The 20,903-nt window shown below is 36.3% G+C and overlaps 1 protein-coding gene across 2 annotated transcripts in view; it reads left to right on the forward strand.

Annotated features, from left to right (window-relative positions):
- The window catches only part of LOC108977668, a 22,677-nt gene extending 3,371 nt beyond the window's left edge, over positions 1-19,306 (forward strand). For both annotated transcript variants that reach the window (XM_018947479.1, XM_018947478.1), the window contains exons 2-5: positions 1,009-7,347; positions 7,427-7,555; positions 18,270-18,673; positions 18,739-19,306. In XM_018947479.1, coding sequence (XP_018803024.1) covers positions 1,026-7,347; positions 7,427-7,555; positions 18,270-18,673; positions 18,739-18,948 — 7,065 coding nt within the window. In that variant the 5' untranslated portion in view covers positions 1,009-1,025 and the 3' untranslated portion in view covers positions 18,949-19,306. The remainder of the gene's footprint in view (positions 1-1,008; positions 7,348-7,426; positions 7,556-18,269; positions 18,674-18,738) is intronic.
- The last annotated feature ends 1,597 nt before the right edge of the window (positions 19,307-20,903 follow it).

The following is a 20,903-nucleotide window of genomic DNA, read 5'->3' on the forward strand; positions in this document are numbered from 1 at the left end:
TTTTCCAGGTCTGAAGCCACACTGATAAGGTCCAATTAGTTTGTTGACGGTGGACTTTAGTCTTTCACACAATACGCTCGATAGAACCTTGTACGCGATTTTGAGGAATCTTATCCCACGGTAATTGGCGCAAATTGTGGGGTCTCCTTTTTGTAGATTGGGCATAGCACACTTAAATTCCAATCGTTAGGCATGCTTTCGTCCGACTATATTTTACAAAGAAGCTGATGCATGCTCCTTATCAGTTCTTCGCCGCCTGGTTTGAAAACCTCGGCCGGTAATCCATCGACCCCGCCATTTTGTTGTTTTTTAGGCGGGTAATTGCTATTCGAACTTCTTCATGGTCAGGCAATGGAACGTCTGCTMCATCGTCATCTATTGGGGAATCGGGTTCGCCTTCTCCTGGCGTTATACTTTCACTGCCATTCCGCAGGCTGGAGAAGTGTTCCCTCCATAATTTAAGTATGCTCTGGGCATCGGTGACTAGGTCACCTTTGGGGGTTTTACATGAGTATACTCCGGTCTTGAAACCTTCTGTAAGCCGCCGCATTTTTTCGTAGAATTTTCGAGGATTACCCCTGTCGGCCAGCTTATCAAGCTCTTCGCACTGACGCATTTCCTCTTTCTTTTTCTGTCTGAAAATGCGTCTCGCTTCCCTCTTCAACTCTCGGTATCTATCCCATCCCGCACTTGTTGTGGTCGATCGTAACGTTGCGAGGTAGGCAGACTGTTTTTTCTAACCATTTATTTTTTATTAAATAGTTTAAAAATAACTCCTACTCAGTTTAAATCGGTTGATTTTATTCTAGATCCCAGCCTTTTGTGCTTTTATTATGAATTTATATTAAGACCATTTGTTTAAGGTAATTTATATAAGTGAGAAAGCTCTTTGGCTTAAGTAATATGTAGGTATTTTGGGTAATTTATTTTTCTTATTATAATTGTTTGCGATATATACTTACAAACATATATATAAATGATTAATGTACATACTTATTATCATTTAAGATTCTTCAAGGAATATTATGGATAAAAATAGACATCACGAAGTCATTGGTGGCGATGACGAAGGACAAAGTGCAATGTATTTTACCAGAGGAATCAATGATGGCCGAACGAATACTCAATATTATTCGCATGAGAGAGTAATCGTTAATAATAAATCTTGTGTGTGCCCAAACATGTCAAATAATATTACGTGCAATGCATGTCCATCGACAGTAGATGGAACCTGGAATTCAGAACACTCTTTAAGAGTAGATTTTCAAAAATCAGGTTCATCGCGAGATAAAATCAATCAAAATTCAATATATCCACACGATGGCAGGCAATTTTTCCATTCAAATAGCAACCTAACTTACGGTACAGAAGTAATACCTACCAATAGAAGTATTGTAGGATTACAACAAGAAGGTAATTCAGTGTCTAATAAAAGCTGTGCCTTGGAGTCGAATTGTAATTTCAAGCAACAACTTCAGCATCAACAATCTCACCACCAATCGCAGCCGCCAAACCTTATACAAATGCCAACACATTCGAATACAGCCAATGCAACAAATTTACCACCTCAACAACTACTACAAAACCATCATCAACATCTAAGTGCAATAAGTAATTATCCTAAAGGCAGTATATATGACGATATAGTGAGTTACCATGCATCGGTTCCTGATCACGGGTCGACAAAAGCAACGATATACACTGAGGTTATACAGAGTCAAAAGACAGTTGCAACAACAATGGACTTAATACATAGCAGCAAAAGGGATGCTAGTACCATTATAAATCCAAGTAACTCATTAGCTTTGAAGGAACAGCAAGGAAGCCCAAACTATGCCCGAAAATGTCCGCAAATCTTTGCACACAGCGATCACAGCAACACTCATACAAGACATCAGAGCTTATATATGTCGACACCACAATTTAGTTCGGATAAATTCAGTAATATTCATACGCAAAGGAAAAATGTACATGACTCGGAACTTAAAGTTCGTGGCTATGGTTCTGAGGTGAAGCTGAACGAATTGCAAATGTCTTCTATTAATAATTATTCTCAGCATGGTAGTGGTAACAGCTATCATCATAATGTTCACGAGAGTTCATTGCAACAGTCGCAGTTAAATATTCAGCACCAAGAAACATTATTGAATAATGTCAGGCCACATTTGTCTCGAAATCAAAATTATTATATACAAGGTGCCGAAATACCTACCATCACAGAAAAGCCACCGACTGCAACAAAACAGACCCAAATTATAAGTCAGTATTCAAAAAACCAGAAAGCCTTACTGTCACCCTCCCAAGTGCAATCATTATCACTTCCTCGTCACCCAACGAAGACGCCTGCTCATGATTTAGTGTTTAAAAATAAAGAAGAAATTTATAGCGACACAATGCATCATCAAAATAATGGCTTATATGCTAATCCATATAAAACGTCCTCGCCTTTGGATACCTGCTGTAAGGACGTAACTTCCCCTTATAACAGTATAACTAATAGCTTTAGTGAGGATAATGTACAGCATGGTTATTTCAAAATCAGTAAAATTGCTAAAGAGACAGTCACTAAAAACAGTTTCTGTACGGAAAATCAAAATACCCCTCCTCCTACTCCTGTTCACCGTTCGGCTGGATACAAAGTTCAACCATATTTTTATGAAGCACAGCATATAAAGTATGATAACAATACGCATAATACAAATTATATGTCGCCATCTACTGCTGTGGCAGCTTCACCGTCACCTTCGCACACAACACCGCCTTCTAACATACAAATGCATCACACAAGCCTAACCCCACAGAGCCAATCACAATCACCGTCGAATTATACACAATTAATTCGTCAACAACATCACAATCAAATTGAAAGTCATCGGTCATCCGCGCGTACACATCAGGAAAGCGCCGCTGTTCATCCAAATCCGAATTATTGTGGTTTTGAACGACATCCCCAGAGTTCCAAGCCACTGCCCTCTCAAACGCTGACTATCCAGATGCAATCTAAACAAATTTCAAACCTCTCCAACCAAGGCCCAAAGCAAAATGCTATAAAGAAAACTCAAGTCCAAAAAACCAATTACAGGGAACTTATAAACCAGGTAGTCGCAATGAGAAGTGCTACATCGGAAAAGGAATTGGATTTACAGATAATCAAGAAAGCCTTAAACTCAGCGTCAGGTCAGACAGGAATTTCATCTGTTGACAAATTATCTCAAAGCGAAGCTTCTTTAAACAATGGTTGTTTATCATTGCCTATTAGCGCCTCAATATCTAAGGACTATGGGGCTGGGTCAATAGAAAATGGGTATTTAGTGGAAAATCCACCCATATCCACCCGCAATATAGCTCAAGTTTGTAACGATGCAAACTTACCTGAATTGCATCAGAGAATCAAGATAGAGGAGCCGTTAACCACATCGCCTCTAGATTTATCGATGCGTACAGTTAAAACGAAGGCTGATTCTACGGAGTATCGCTATAATCAAGCAATTTTAAAAAATTCCCAAACTGATTTTAGGCACACCCTGCCGAGAGTAGATTTTACGCCAAATTTTGCGTTACACTCGGATGAGAGATTAGAGGGGTCTAAAATAATAGTAAGCCAACAAAATGAACAATTCTACAGTTCATCGGAGGTTACAAGGCCAGTAATAGTGCCTGCTGATTGCGAGTTAATTGCAGCACAACCAGAACTAAAACAGAATTTGCAGCAATTTCCCGCTGAAATTTCATCTAAGGTTTGCACTATCTCACCCCGGATCGGCCCAACTCCAATCAGTAACCTGAAGACAAATTCTGTGGTATTTAAAACTTCTGAAAAAAGCTTACAAATATGTCAGATGCGTCCAAGTGTTGTAGAAACAAATCCTTTTGCGACAGTAAAAACAATAAAATCTGAACCACTTTTAGTGATTGGTAGTAATGTGCCTGCAACAGCCGAACACTTAAAACCAGCTACTAATATGGGGACCGTATCGAAAACTAGTTCTGAACATACTATTTCTCCAGCTTATTCTGGTGGAGTTATAAAAACCGCTGATCCCATTTCTCTATTAAATACCAATCCTTCATCCGATACATTAGCTCGAGAACAGCGGAATCCTAATTATCTTGGTCGTAAGCGCCATCTTCAAGAGTACTCAAATTCTCAACGTAATGAACCCGTCGTTAAGCAAAGATATCAGGAACATATCGTTCAACCAAACGCTATATTAACACCTATAACTCCCACTTCAACGGCGGTTATAAAAATAAATGATCGAGTAGTAAGTGAGGAAAGAGAACTAGATGTGAAAATAGTTGAAAAGTCAATACATGCCGAAATTGTTCCATGCTTACAAAGGGAAAAATCCATAATTGTTAACAACAATGTACCTATTTGTAAAATAGAGCCACTAACGCCGACAATGGATACTCCACCGCCAACAATTCCACAACCTGTTCCAATTGCACCAATAAAAACGGAGGCAAATTTAATAATTGCAGCCCGCATTAGAACTAAAGCGGAACTGAAAGGTTTTACTTTCAGTACACCAATAAACGTACCCAGTACTATTAAAGAGTCCATTAAAATAAAAGAAGAATTAAATATTTGTTCGACTTTTAACGCTGAGCTGCCGCCCATTCCTGGTCTAGACGATAAATATGATTCGATAGATATTTTAGATTGCAATTGGAATAATAAATGTACTGATTTTATGGAACAGTTACTTACAAGTTCACGAAAAAGTAATGCCAAATGCCGATTTGTAAGTGTGAATACGGATTTAAGGGTAGAGAGTCAAAAATCTCCAAATGATATTAAAGACTTAGAAACAAGGGACATAACAATAGAAAATAATTCATCAAACGTTAGTATTGAATCGACAGAAAGCAGTAAATCTTGTGATATAATTGACGTAAGTGTTCAAAGTACCATGACAGGAGAACGTTTTACAGGCAAATCCCCAGAAGGTCATTCTTCACAGTCAAATAATGTCGTTATTCAAAAAAAAATAAGCAAACAAGATAGAGGGAAAATGAGATTACAGCAAGAAAAACGTATTGCTGCTCGTTTGCAAGTGGAAAGCAGTTCGGAGAGTGACGATGAAATTATTAAAAGAAAATCGGATCGTTCGAAGAAACCACTAAAGAAAATTAAAGGTCGACAAAGCAATCACACTGACACATCAGTTGATCAGTTTTCTGATTGCGGCTGCGATTCTTCCGAGAGTAATGATAATAATAACGTTAAAAACATTACTACAAAAACATATGTTCAAGGAAACGATGACAAAGGCATACAGCAAAAGTTATCACCAAAACTGAATAATTTACAGGATATAACGACGTTACCGGATTTAAATCAAAATGTTGCTATTACAAATACCCACTCTGTAAGCAATGAATCTCCCGATAATACGCAAAAATTAGTGAGAAAGAGTATTGGGGAAAAGGAGACATATAATAATACGCACATTGAAAAACAAACAGAAAAGGATAAGGCGATAACGTCGATGCAAAATAATTCTAAATATAAAGAAGCCATCGAAGAAAAGAAAGGTGGAAAAAAAACAAAAGTGCATTTAATGGTAGGTTTAAACACAATGACACGCTCCAAGCAGAAACGAGAAATGGAACTCCAATTGGCAAATAGCAAAGTATTGCGCAATGATAAAATTATTCGTAATGCCACTACCAAAATTAAGTCAATCAAACGAAAGTATGTGCGGAAATTTGCCAACAATCAGAGCTCTGCATCGACAATTTGCAAAGAGCTTTCAAACAAGCATTGTGATCGCGAACTTTCAATGCGGTTGCGTTCTAGAAATGAGAAGTCGGGGAAAGCTGGCAAAACTGAAAAGGTACCTGATTCCAGTTGTAAGAAATTTAATAAGGCAACATTGACCATCGACAAAAGTGATATTCAAAATAGCAAGTCTAAAGATAAAGAAAGTCAATTGCTTTTAGAAGCTTACCGTTATAAACGTTCGCTCAAAATTCCTCCCAGCTTAATTACTATAGATCATCCACACAATCTGAAAATGGCCGCTTCTCTACCAGATTTGGAGCGTGAACAAGATCCTTTACTATCCAATACTAATCGAAGCACTAAATTTGCAAAATCTATAGAGAGATTGCTTCAAAAGTCAACACCAAATATCAGCAAAAAGTCCTTATTAACTACTAGAACCCAACAAGAAGAGCAACTGTGTCGTGAAAGGCGGTCAATAATTGATGTGCTGCATTCGCGTGTTATAAATACAAACGTTGCCTTCAGTACAAAGCCCAAAAATAAAAAAAATGTAAACCATTATGGTGTTTCGAGCCAAATTCATAGCGATGTTTCTCACAGTGCAGAATCGAGTTCAGTTACAGAACTATTTTCTATACCTGTGAAAAAAGATTTTGACGAAGAATCTAGTGATGGAAAGAAACGGCATTTTAGCATTTTTGAAACAACTGTGTTAAAAACTAAAACACGAACAGAGTCTAAAATGCAACAACGAAAAGAGATTATTCGAGAGATTTTCGTAGGCGATGATCGGCCAGCATCTGCTCCACCTGAAATAATATCCCAGATGTCAGATGGAAATGACAAAATTACATTCGAACAGAAATACGAACAATTCTTACAACAATTAAACATTGCCATAAACGATTCTGTTCCGGGCTCAGTTTCTGCATCAACTTCGACAGCGAACCAACATATTAAAGATGAGGAAGACACTTTGGCAAGTATTGGTGTACCTGAAGCCGATGATAATACGTCACTAAACTTAAAAGTTGCTAACCGAACCACGCCTGAAATAGATAATACAGCATCTGGTTTTCGAAGAAGACGGCCGGGAAAGTATCTGCGGCGTAAAGGAAGTTCCGGTTTTGATTACATACGTAAAAAAAAGAAACCTAATTCAACTCTATCCGGGAACCAGAGTTCCGCTCAAAATTCGCAAATGTTAGCCAAACTAGATAGGAAAACGGAGGAAGAAAAGTATGAAAAGAAAGTGAAGACTGAGAGTGATGTGTGTCGTGAAATAAATAAATGGGTGCTAAACAAAAGCGTTGGCCAAAGTGCAATGCATAAAGCAGCACGTTTAGGTTATATTGATGTTGTTGTTTACTGCTTGGACCGTATGGGTATGAATCCAGATCAGAAAGATAATGCTGGTTATACCCCGCTACATGAAGCTTGTACAAAAGGTTGGCTTGAGATTGCTAGAACACTCTTGCAGTACGGTGCGAATCATTCAGAAGCGGCTCATTCAGGCATACGACCGTTGCACGAGGCAAGTGAAAATGATCACGAAGAAATTGTAAGGTTACTGCTATCTTATGGTGCCGATCCTTTGCTCGCTACATATTCAGGTTCGTTGAAATTTTATATTTAATATTTTTCTTTATAATATGTCCAATTCTATATATACAAATCTGATTTTGTAAACAGGTCAAACGCCTTTAATGCTTGCTTCAAGTACTGCTATGAGGGATCTTCTAAATAATTACATGAGTGATGTCCAAAGCGTTGAGTCAGATAAAAAACCTTGGCATTTTAGGGGTCCATGGGAGATTTTAGGTAAGTAATATTACTCTTAGGGCCGTTTTTTCAATGTGTTTCTTTAAGGAAAGTTTCTTAGTTAAGTTAACCGAACTTAACTGACAGATGGCTGCTAACCAGACATTGAGGAAACGACCCTTACTATAAAAATTTAATATCATAAAACGAACGAACTTAACTGACAGATGGCTGCTAACCAGACATTGAGGAAACGACCCTTACTATAAAAATTTTATATCATAAAGCAAGAGTAGTTTGACGGACGCTGATTTATCTCCGACAGAGATTAAAAACTTATTTTTTGTCCAGTTCTCTAGAAATACCACATACTAAATTTAAAATCCTTTTGTTAATTTGTAAAACCATATTTATAACTTCCAATAATAGTTTTAATACACATATTCTTATCGAAATCGTTATAATTATTGACGAATTGATTTCGTGAACTCATCAAAATCTAAATATTTCCTTGAGACTAGCGTTTGGTTACACTTCTGCAATATTTTGTATAATATACGTGTTTTATTTGACTATTTTGCTACTGCAAAGTAAGCGATTAGCTTATTTTATATGGAAGACTTAGCCAACATAATTTTGTTGGCTTGTCATTAGCTATCATAGGTTGTATATTGAACTTGAGGCATTGCCATTTCGTCGCTTTTTCTCAATATTCTCAATAGCTATAATTTAAAAAAAAAAGTAGTTGACAATAAGGATAAAGTTCATTTTGACAGATGAAAATGTAAACAAACCAAAATTTCAGATTTTTTGGATGAGTGTTGAGTTAAAATCAAGACAAATATGAACACTTGTTTTTTGTATTCTAGACCTCAAATATGTACTATAGTATATTGTGTAGTGTATTAAGAGGTTAGGGCTAGTCAGAGGCACGAAAAAATGACAATTATCAGTATTTTTTTTGCTATTAAATCGTGTTATTTTACAAAAGTAGTAATATGGCATTCCAAAAAAAAAAATTTTATAGTTATAGTTGTTTGTGTTGAATCTGTTCCAAAAAAATTTACTTGCGGTGACAACCATAAGTCCTTGGAGATTCATCTAAAACCAATCGGACAAATAAAATTAGTTTTATAAATAGATAATCCAGGATATCTTTTTCTAAATTTTTGCGAAAAAATCAACAGTAATTGGTCTTCAAAAATCGAAATTTTTTAAAAAAAAGTCCTTCGATCAGGCCCGAGTTTATTATGTATTCTAAAAGCTGTATAAATTTGATTAAAATCTACTGAGCGGTTACAGTTACAAATTACAGTTGTCACCAGTTCAAAGAACATAGTTTTAAGAAAAACGAGTTTAAAGATTCACACTAGCGCTTTGAAGTGCCCGAGCTGTCTTTGTTATTTGTCGAATAACTCAAAAACTAATTATCGGATCAACGTGAAATTTTCAGAGAATATTTTTAAGATATTACACTTACCGAAAATGCAAAATTAATTTTTTGTTAATTCTGACTACCCTAACCCCTTAATATTCCGTTCACAAATTTGAAATTTCAAACTAAATTGAATATCAGCTGTTTATTCTTGTTCGCATTGCCAGCACAATCAATTTTTAAGCGAATTAAGTGAAATAAATTAAGTGCGTTTTATTTGTCCATGATTTAGCTATTAGCTTATGATGGTCAAATAAAACACCAAGTGTTGTGAGAAGTCAACGTCAACGAAATTTTCCTTTGACCTTAACCAGAATGGTAGTGGGGAGCTTTCAGCTAGCTTTGTGGTCATGGAGCTTTTATTTTCTGACTTTGAAATCGGAATTATTCTTCTAATGATCTTAATTTTCAATACTTACCCGATTATTATTATGGTTATTCTCTTGCAAAATGTTGCTATATAGTATAATAGTTTTGCTCACCTAACGGTTGTTTGTATAATGTATAAAAATAATCGAGTTAGTTACTTATATATATATAAATGATCAGGATCAAAGCAGTAACTTGAGTAAAAATATAGGTATCACAATGAAATGTGATACATGTGTTTCTTGACCAAAAAATGAGGGCGAGTTCGTGGATGGCCGTAATCGCACCACTGCCACACGCACTAAACACCATTAATAATTAATGGCGTAATAATTTGTATGACATATATGGCATGCAATGAATTGTCACTTCAGCAATGTGACAGATCCGTTCCCACGACAGTCGGGTCTACGAAAACCGGAACGGATCCGGATTTTTATCCGGTTAAGGACTGTCAACTCGGCAGAATTCTGCCGTTACAACAACAACATCAGTTTTTATTTCTATGAAAATTTCGAAGAGGCAATACAGCTCATTTTACATATATATTGGCATTTCGGTAATTTAAAATTTAGTAGCGCGAGTATTAAGACGGTTGTGTTAAATAATAAAAATAATGTACCATATAAGTACATTTTCTAAATAATTTAATATATTTTTCCAAAAAATTGATATTTAGTTTAATATTATTAATTTGTAGAAAAATTATACAAAATGGATTGGCAAAATGGAAAATAAGTGAAGTCTTAAATTTAATAAACTTATACAAGCATAAATCAAAATATCATTGCTCATATTAAATTTATTAATTTAATTGGTATATAAAAATTGCATACACTTATTATAGTATATTCCTCCTTTTTTTATTTTCCACTTAAATTTTTTTCATCCATATAAAATTTTTAACGGTTCAAGACTCAAAACACGCTGTATAGTAGCTCGAATTTCGCAAATGATTATGTTATGATAACAAATGCTCACATACAGATTTGGCAACGGCAATGGCAATAGATGCTATAAACGTTAGTATGCCATAAACCTTAACTGATATTGAGTATTTAGAAAGGACCGGCTGACATTAGTTACACTATTTATAACTCAATAATGGCTGAAGGGATTGGGTGAAAATTGGAGAGGCGTACTTTTTACTAGTGGAAAAATAATAAAATAAACGTAAAATTTTTCAATGGGTAACCAAGCAACCACTGAAATGCGGAAAGTCATATTAAATTTAAATTAGTAAGATAAATATTGGAGTGAAATCAGAGAAATAGTTTGAAGAAACCATTGCACAATATAAAAAGTTTTTGATAGAACGTCTTGTTGACATTGAAGCGCGATCAATAGTACGAAAAATAAAAGCAAATCCGGTTTAAAGTGCTTAAACGTATATAAGTGAGACTACAAACTTCTCGGAAAATATTTTGTACTCAGATGAAAATTTGGCTATCTAAAAATATAGACTTTGATGATAGTGTATTATCAACACCGTAAAGCACGGTGGAGGGTCGGGTACGGTCTGGGGCTGTATGACAGCATCTAGTATTGGGAATCCGTGATGAAAAAAATAATTATTTATAGGATTTTGAGAAGTAACACGGCTCTTGGTATTGAAAAATTTGGACTAACAGAGAATTGGATCTTTCAATAGCATTGATCCTAAGCAGAAATTTAAAATTGTTAGTAAGTGCCTGGGATATTGAACACCACAAGCTCTGGATAACCCTCTGCAGTCCCCAGAACTGAATCCTGAAAGCACCTTGAATGAAAAATCAGGCAGAGAAACATTTCAAGAAGGGACGACTCAAAAGGGCCTTGACTGAAGAATGGAGCAAAATCTCCAGAATTTAGAAAAATTTTTTACAATTCATGCCTTGAAGATTAAGTGAGTTCCTGTCCAAAGGAAGGCAAACAAAATACTAGCATCATTTTTGTTTATTATACTAAGTTAAATTTTTATATAAGCTTTGCATTCTGTAACAAAACTTCTCGTTGTTGTATTAAAGACTGCGTTGTAATAACACGCACCATGTGGAACTGATTAAACATTTTTAATAACACAACAGAAAATAGCATTGATAGTTTGAGACGCACCCTGCATTTATTACAAACAGAAAGTTATATCTAACATTAAAAATAGCAGAATAGATGAAGTGTTCATAAAAAGTTCAACTATGATGGGAAATGGCAACAACCAAATATACATTTTAATGTCAGACAATTTCTTCACGACAAAATTAATTAATATTCTTGAATATAAAAATTAATATAATAAAAAATAATATTCTTGAAAATAAAAATTAAATAGTTGGATCATAACTGGCGCAGTAATTTGGCTACATTAGCAAATGTAATTTAGATTTTGCCATGCTAACAGATGTATTTTAAATCATGCGCTACTGTTGTTGATGAACATTAAATTATTTAGATATATCCGAAAAGACAACACATAATCTTCGGTTGAAAAATTTTTCTTCTTCTTCTTAATTGGCGTAGACACTGCTTACGTGATTATAGCCGAGCTAACAACAGCGCGCCAATCGTTTCTTCTTTTCGCTACGTGGCGCCAATTGGATATTCCAAACGTAGTCAGGTCTTTCTCCACCTGGTCCTTCCCCCGGCGGGTACAGCGTCGAATACTTTCAGAGCTGGAGTGTTTTCGTCCATTCGAACAACATGACCTAGCCAGCGTAGCCGCTGTCTTAATTCGCTGAACTATGTTAATGACGTCATATATCTCATATAAATATCATTGGCATACGTCAGCAGCTGTACACGCTTATAGAAGATGGTACCTTCTCAATTTACTGCAGAACTAAATTACTCGAATTATTTTCTCCAAAAGCACGATAGGGAGTCACCTTGTCTGAAACCTCGTTTGGTATCGAACGGCTCTCAGAGGTCCTTCCCGATTCTGACGGAGCTTTTGGTGTTGCTAAACGTCAGTTTACACAGCCGTATTAGTTTTGCGGGGATACAAAATTCAGACGGCATAAAGGCAGCTCCTTTTCGTACTGTCGAAAGCAGCTTTGAAATCGACGAAGAGGTGGTGTGTGCCGATTCTCCTTTCACGGGTCTTTTCCAAGATTTGGCGCTTGGTGATATGTCGTCGGTTGTTGAATATCTGGTCGTCTGCTCCATCATCAGCAATTTTGGAATCGGGTTCGCCTTCTCCTGGCGTTGTGCGTTCACTGCCATTCAGCAGTCTGGAAAGTGTTCTCTCCATGATATTAGTCACTAGATAATATGTGGGTTCTACAAGAGTATGCTCTTGTCTTGACACCTGTTAGCTGCCGCATTTTTTCGTAGAATTTTCGAGCTTTACCCCTGTCGGCCAGCTTATCAAGCTCTTCGTATTCACGCATTTCGGCCTCTTTCTTTTTCTGACTGAAAATGCGTCTCGCTTCCCTCTTCAACTCACGGTATCAAAATGTTTAACCAAATATTATTCATCTACATCAAGTATGCAACGGTCCACAATTGGTGATCAAAAAGATGACAGAACATATTATTGTAGCAACTATTTTGACTGTGCGATACGAATACAGCTGAATTAAATTGAGTTCGAAAATTGTTATTGTAAAAAGATGGGTATAAAAAGCACTGCAGCGCGGAGGAAAAGGAAATCGTCTTAAACCTCAGAATAGAGGGCCAAAGTCTTAGGAAACATTAGGCCGTTCATTGTATTTCGTTCATAATGCCCTAAGAATTAAAAAGAATGCTGAAACTCGTGGTCGACCAAAAAAGGGATCAACAACAACGGACAACCGAATCGTCACTCTTGGTAAAAAGGACCCATTTATATCTTCAAGGATAATATCAGCCGATATTGGTAGCTCGACGAAGGCTGCATAGATCTAATTTACCTCCTGCCAGGTAGCCACAAGAATTCCATAATTGCAAAAAAAAAAATTAAGATAAGATTACATTTCGCGAAAAATCAAGCAAATTGGTCAGGCCCAAGTGATAAGAAAAAGTGGGGGCAATATATTGTGGAGTGACGAAACAAAAATTAATTTGTTTGGAAATGATACCTGACGGAATGTTCGTCATCCGAAAGGTAAATAATTGCTTTCACAGTCTATAAAAAGACCGGCAACATAATGGTCTGGGGCTGGTGTAGGATCAATACATCGTATTTCGTATATAAAAATATCTTGGAAAACACGATGCTGCCTTATGCTGAGGAAAGTATGCCACTAATATGGAAATTTCAGAAGGATAAGGATCGTAAACATACTCCGAGGTTGATAAAAGATTGGTTTCAGGACAATAGTGTGAGTTCTCTTAAATGGCCATATCAATCTCCCGACTTGAATTTTGTTGAAAAAACCTGGTATGAGATTCTAATTGATACGTGCCGCAAGCTTATCTCCAGTAATCCAAAACGAATCTCAAATAATAACGAATAGATCTGAAATAGGAAACAGAAAACTCAAACTCATAAATTTTTTCATTCACAGATACCTGATGTACTTAGTATTTTGCCCAGCCATTTTTTAGCCTTTTTATTATTTGCTAAAAATTTATGTACCTATTTCAACTATTAGTACAAATATCTTTATTTTTGTTATTTAAGCCAAAATGAAATATGATATTATTTCTCTTTAAACATGACTAAATTTTTATTAGTCATTAAATGTTACACGGGCGTATGTACTTATTATTTTGACCATGTGTGTACCTCATTTGAGGATGATTTAAGTATAAGGTAATATGATACCAAACTTGATTTTATTCTATTTACGATTTCCCCATAGTCAAGAAGTGCGTGCATTTGGGCTTTAATTTAAACTTAACTGAACCCTTTTTTCTTAGTAATTTTAAATAAATTATTAATACGACTAAGAAAAATCATAAAAGTCCGTAGAAAGAACACGTATTTATGCATTATCTTTCCTTGAGGGGGGATTCTGTTTTAGAACCTTCAAAAAATCGATTTTTATACCCTGAACAGGGTATATTAAGTCTGTCACGAAGTTTGTAACACCCCGAAAGAAGCGTCGGAAGCCCTATAAAGTATATATATAAATGAGCTGAGTCGATTTAGCCTTGTCCGTCCGTCCGTCTGACTGTAAGGACTAGTTTGTAGTCCCTCAATTTTTAAGATATCAAATTTTGTACACCTTTGTACACGAAATTTTACATGGATTACTGCTTAAGGTAATAACATAATCTCAGAAGAAATTGTTCTAGTCGGTTAACTATAGCATATAGCTGCCATACAAACTGAATGATCGGAATCAAATGCTTGCATGGGAAACTTCCTCATTTGTCGATATGTCTTCACCAAACTTGGGATGAGTTATTGTTCATAGAAATAATGTAATATCGGAAGAAATTGTTCAGATCGGCTTACTATAGCATATAGTTGCCATACAAACCGAACGATCGCAATCAAGGGCTTGAAGGGAAAATTTTCGCATTTTATGTGATATCTTCACGAAATTTGACATGGATTACTGTTTAAGGTAATAATATCGGTGTAGCCGAAGTTAACATTTTTTCTTGTTTTTAGCTAAATATGTTTGAAAATTATCTAATAATATGTTCTCAAAGTTATAGACGATAATTCGAAATATTGTCGAAGCTAGTTAATAGTCTTCTAAATATATGAGCGCTTGGGCAGAAAGCGAAAACTTTGAACAGCGATTTCTCGGTTTTTCATTATTACGGTATTTCTTAATTAGCGGGCAGGATAGAAAAAAAATTAAACGTCGTATGGAGTTGGGACAAATTTTATTATCTTTGACATTAAATTATCTTATATTTAAATTAAAAAACAAAAAGAAAAGTCAAGTTTGAACTTATTTTTAAACAACATAATGTACATTTTTTTGCTCAAAAACGACTTTTTTCAATGTTTCAACAATTGTACACTATTTTTTTAGAATTTTCTTAGTTTAAATAGAAGATAAGTTATAACCAAATATGAATACCTTTGAATTTTTTATTTCAGATAGAAATTGCGACCTGTATCCTGCCCGCCGTCCGGCAAATGCTCATGCGAGATGCATCGCAATTGCTTCCCAAAAGATTTCGTATCTAAAAAAGTTGCGGATGATGTTTAAAGATATAACTGTAAACAATAGAAATTTCGCTTTAATCTATTATTTCTTTCTCTCCCGGCCTCTAAAGCCGGCTTTGCCCTTAAGTAATAACAGCCATAATTTGATCGGTCTCGGAGGTACTTACACTTCGTCGTATTATTTTTATTTTCTATGAAAAAGTTAAAATGAAAAAGTTTCCCATGATTTAGATTCTTTAGTTTGTATGCTATACGTATTAGTGATCCGATATAAACAATTTCTTCCAAGATATCTCAACAAAAGGAAAAGTTTTCTGTGAGGGCAGTTGAAAAAGATTTTTTTTTGAATATTCCATTAGTGCTTCGATATCGAGGGTTCCGACAAATGAGCAGCTTCTTGGGGAGAAAAGAACGTGTGAAACGTGCAAAATGGAGTTGCAGTTTAATTTGAGTTGGTGGAGCCTCATTTCACGCAGGACATATATTAGATATGTCGAGGTCTATTCTGGATAGGTAGGAGTTAAACCTGCTAGAGTATCCAGAACGATGCTGCGCAAGGGTCCCTATCGTTTCACGCGTCAACTCGAACTCTTCATCTGCAATGGGTCGTGGTTTGACTACAATTACGCAATTCGCTGAAAGGGTGTGATGAAGGTGTTGATGGCTGTGAATAGCGGTCAGTGCTTGTCGGAAGTGCATTGCGTCGGTAGTCTGGTCGACGTATTATCTGATGCCATCGTCCTAGTTGAGGAATAGCTTCTTAATGTTCCTAGGATGCGGTTCCGCCCCAAGCAAGTGACTGCAAGGATGATTTCTGCGAAAGCACCCCAGCAGGAACTGCTTGGAGAGGAGTTCGTTATGCTCCTTGGCTGGGAGCATAAGGGCGTCATTTTGCAGGCCGATTGCTTTGTAAGTTGCCACACAACGTTTCTTTGTTCTTTTCCCATGTTCTGCCGGCTGGCGACTTGAGAATTTTGTTGCGGCTTTGTACTTTGGCAATAATCACGGTCGTATGAGGACTAAAGGAGTGTCAAAAGTCACACCTAAAATTTTAGGATTATTGACAGCCGGAATGTTGACGCTATCGACTGCTATATTAAGGTGAAAGCTGTACTCAGTTCTGTTTGTAAAGTGTATGGTTGCTGTGGATTAAGTGGATGAGAATGTTAAGTTCTAGAGAGGAAGAAAGAAAAGTCGGAGAGATAACCTTTTACCTTTGAACTCATGCCATCGATTCCATTGCTCGAGGTCCCAGTTTTGAGTTTTTACCTCGAAATTGTAGGAATGATTGACGATCGCTCAAGTAGTTCATGGTCCACCTCTCCCTGGAGGGAGCGTAGTTTTTTCAATGTCCTGTAGAAGCGCTATGTGGCTGAATGTGTGAAAGGCTTTTGACAAGTCCAACGCTAGGAGGATCGTTCTCTCCTGTGCACTTTTCGGAAGCCATGCTGGAGGATCGCTAGGCTCAGGTGGTGAGTGAAGGTCGGGAGTAGCAAGGCCTCAAGTGTCTTCACTACAGGGGAGAGGAGATTTACCGGACGATAGGACTCCTCTTTGTTGTAAGCGGAGTTTGTCAGGTTTCAGTAGTGAGACCACTCTTCCGACTTTCAATACATCGGGTATTTGAATAGTGGTCAGCGACAGGTTGAGGACCTTGGTGAGATAACTTACTCCCGTCGAGCCAAGATGCTTTACCATCAGCATGTTGATTCCATCAAGGTCAATGGATTTTGGATAGGTCGCCAGGTTGTGCTATTTATAATAAGCTAGCAAAGCTAATATCGGGCGGTCTAATGCAGGTGCCCATAATTCTGGTTGGGGCTTCGTGATTCAGAATTTCGAATCCTCTATCTGTTCCGCCAGCTGACGTGGCGCGCGTTAAAGTCGCCTAGTACCTGGTACCAAACGGTTTTCACCACGAAGTAGCGCACCTATATTCGTGTGATATCATGTAGGGCAATATGTAACTGGCAGGATGTATATATATTATTAAATATCGTGCGCTCGACATGGCCTGGCCGGATACGTATACCCTGACATTGTAGGGTCGGGCGATGTCTACATCGATTAAACGATATTGTACGGTGCTTTGCAATATGAAGACTAGGCCTCCACCGTTATCTCGCTCGTGATTTTTATGTAAATTGTTGAAACCGGCATTACTCGGAACATCTGAGCTGCTTTTTAACTTGGCTTCTTAATCCGCAGCTATCGAAACACGTTCTCGGCTCATAAATGTAACTATGTCCTCGATCTTGCTCTGGAGTCCGTTGCAGTTAAATTGTCGCGGGTGTCCGTGGATGATCCTGGGAGTGGCGTGTAGGTGGTGGTTGTTGCAACCGTAGAAACCGCAGGTGCGGTTTCCGCACTGTGGTGTTAGTTGGCGATGCCATTGTTGTGTGTTGCGGGGGCAGACTCCTGCAGCACGGGGCAACATACGACACGTCAGGTGACATCAGTCATTACAAGAATTGCACTTCACTGATGTAATGACCTTTTAGCGTAAACGCAGCAGAAAAATTCCTCCGGACCCGGGATGGATTCAATGCCAGCACAAGTCAGGAGGATATGGTGGGGACAAGCTTAAACTAAGACTTACCGATATATACCGATATTTCCGAAATAACAGCCCTTGGCATTGAACCCGCTGTTGTGAGAATTGATAGGTCATCTAGTCCCTTGAACTGCGAAGCTCGTAGATATCTATCAAATCTTTGGAAAAAAATTTTTATCTACTCAAGTCTGTCAAAAAAGACCCACTTACCAACTATTATAATAATACAATTAAATATATACATTGTTTAAAAAAACTCATACCAAATCTATATATTTTTTAACATTAAAATTTTCTAGTTTACGGTATATTATTTTTTGTAAATTTAATCGCCGTCAAAGCGACTTAAAACAAATAAAATAATATGTATGTAAATTCTTAATTGCAGATTCGTCAATATATGGTTATGATATATTCGGAGGAGCGCCGAATTTTACATGTGATATGAGCAGAGCTCTTAGAAAAAGTTCAGTATCTAATTCGATAACGAACAAAAAACAATTAAATTCATTTGTAGAGGCGGGCAATAATTGTAAGACTAAAATGGAAAATTGTGCAGTCGTGCTTGACAATATTGATCGATTCAACTCCGTTCGATTGTACAATGACAACAAACCGGAATTTTTAGTAGAGAACTCAGACAGTGAGGGTGAAATGTTTGAATTTGAAGAAGCTGATATTTTACTACCACCCTTATATTTACTAAAAGATGAAGGAACAGACAAATGGGTTTTATTGAGTGATTTGTGCAATCTACTAAAAGTCAAATCTAAGGATACACTTTTGAACAAGGTAATTTATTAATTATTTAAATATCATTAAAGTTCTGAAACATGTTTTATATTTTTCGTGTTTAGATATATCCATCTTCTTCACCAGCATCTTCCGCACACAAAAGTCTGATGAGGGAACTTAAAATGTCAGATTTCTTGGAAAGAGCAACGTGTTTGCAACTTTTGTGCGCTGGGGAAAAAATAAACATTTGCGCTTCAAAAGTTGTTTTAATTAAATACAACGACAGCGTTCGAAATTTATTAGGTGTTAAAACAATATTGATGAAGTTTTAAGAAAGATAAAGTAAATTATGTATAAAGAACGTGATACCAAGGTGCTATACGGAAAAGTTATTGAAAGAAGTGTAGATAACCTGCATATTTATATAAATGTGTTTTAATATAAAAAAGAGATAATCAATGATTATGAATATTATAAAGATTGTGACGAAAGCAAAAAAAAAACGCATATTATTGTAAATGTATTTGTAAGAAATAGGCTATAAAAATGATGTTAATGACGCAACATTTAGCTACAAAAGTGAATAATATTTTCATAATACTAAAGAGATGCAGTTTTAATACAATGTATATGCTAATTTTTATTATAAAAAATAACAGTTTAATTAAAAATACAATGATACCAAACCTAGTTTATCTGTGTTCACAAAAATAACTGGACGTAATAAAAATGTTTCGTTAATTATAAATTAAATTTTCATAGAAAGTATCCACTTACACACATAAACATAGAAAGTTTCCAACAGTCCCTGCGTGATACGAAAAACATTTGCAAATAAATATTCGTTCAATTCATTCTTTGTTAAAATTATTTTACATCAAACAGGCAAACAATGCTCTGTAGTCGTAATTAATTGCTTTAGCACTTTTTGCTACGAAGAGATTGTCGATATATGCAAAAATAATAGAAGAACTTTTGCCTTTTTCCGATGGGGACATTATTTCATTTGTGTAAATCATAGTTTCGAAATTTTCAGAAAGGAAGCGATCGAACCATTGTGCTACACGAACTGATACAGCAATTCTGCCGTTACAACAACAACAACAACATACAGAATTGCCTCCTTAAACTTCACAAATTTCATTAATAGTTTGCGTGGCATTCTTACCTTTTTTAAATAAAAATTTTAAAATATAGCGAATTTCTTCATTATTTTCACCCATTTTTGAACAGATGTAACTTTTTTCAACTTCCCCGAATTTGATTTTTGGGTAAATGAAGCTTAAAATACAGCTTTTCCAACACTACATGATATGAACAAAGTAATTGGTAGCACTGGAGATATACGACTACCAAGTCATCTAGGAAAAAACTACCCAATAATTACGTTAACAAAAAAGTTTGAGTTCCCATTTTTCACTTTATACCGTTGGAAAGGAGAGACGTGAACCAGACAGAGAACTTAAAACATAGAGAAGGTGCAGGTTCGATGTCGAACATTTTATAAGATTGTGATAGGGAATTCACCTCACAACCACAGAATTCACGATGTGAAATGTTAACATTTTTTAACAGTTCTCCACATACTCAAACAGAGAATATGAAGAGAAATAAATATATGTATTTTCGGCCTATAATGACATGCCATATATGCCCAAGCAGAGAATATTGAAGAAAAATAAGTTCTTTGATTTTCCACTTTTAACAGCGAAAAATGTGTTCAAATACAGCTCTCTCACATACTCAAGAATATGAAGGGACATAAAAATATGTATGCATGCKCCTCATGATACTCCCAACAACAGCATTGTGATATTTCCATGCTTCAATTTTTGCCGTCGGCATGTAAAAATAATTATGATATTGATTATGGCGAAGTCCAAATGTAGTAAATTTTACTACAAAAACGATTTCATTCATAAACGCAGCCGCAAATTCTACAGGCGACCTCGCTTCATTCATAAAAACAGACGCCGTAACATCACCCCTAGCATGCCTTTGCCAACCAACAAGCGTCTTTTCGCGACGATGGCAAAAGCTAAAAATCATAAATTGAACATCTTTCTGGTGTTTRTTCTAAGTGAGAAAAGTGGCAACGTAGCTTTTGTCGATTTATAATATTTGTCAATTCTATAATATTTTTCCGTGGCTCGCAAAAATCAGCGTCGATATGTATGCAAGCTCATACATATGTATACATATTTACGCTAGTTTGTTCGCGAAGCTGTTACAGCGGCAAGGGAAGCGGTAACAATCGGCGGTCGTTTGTTAGTTTCTTTCGGCACAG

The sequence above is a fragment of the Bactrocera latifrons genome, unplaced genomic scaffold (genome assembly GCF_001853355.1).
Source record: "Bactrocera latifrons isolate USDA-ARS-PBARC rearing strain unplaced genomic scaffold, ASM185335v1 scaffold_931, whole genome shotgun sequence".
Classification (NCBI taxonomy): Eukaryota; Metazoa; Arthropoda; class Insecta; order Diptera; family Tephritidae; genus Bactrocera; species Bactrocera latifrons.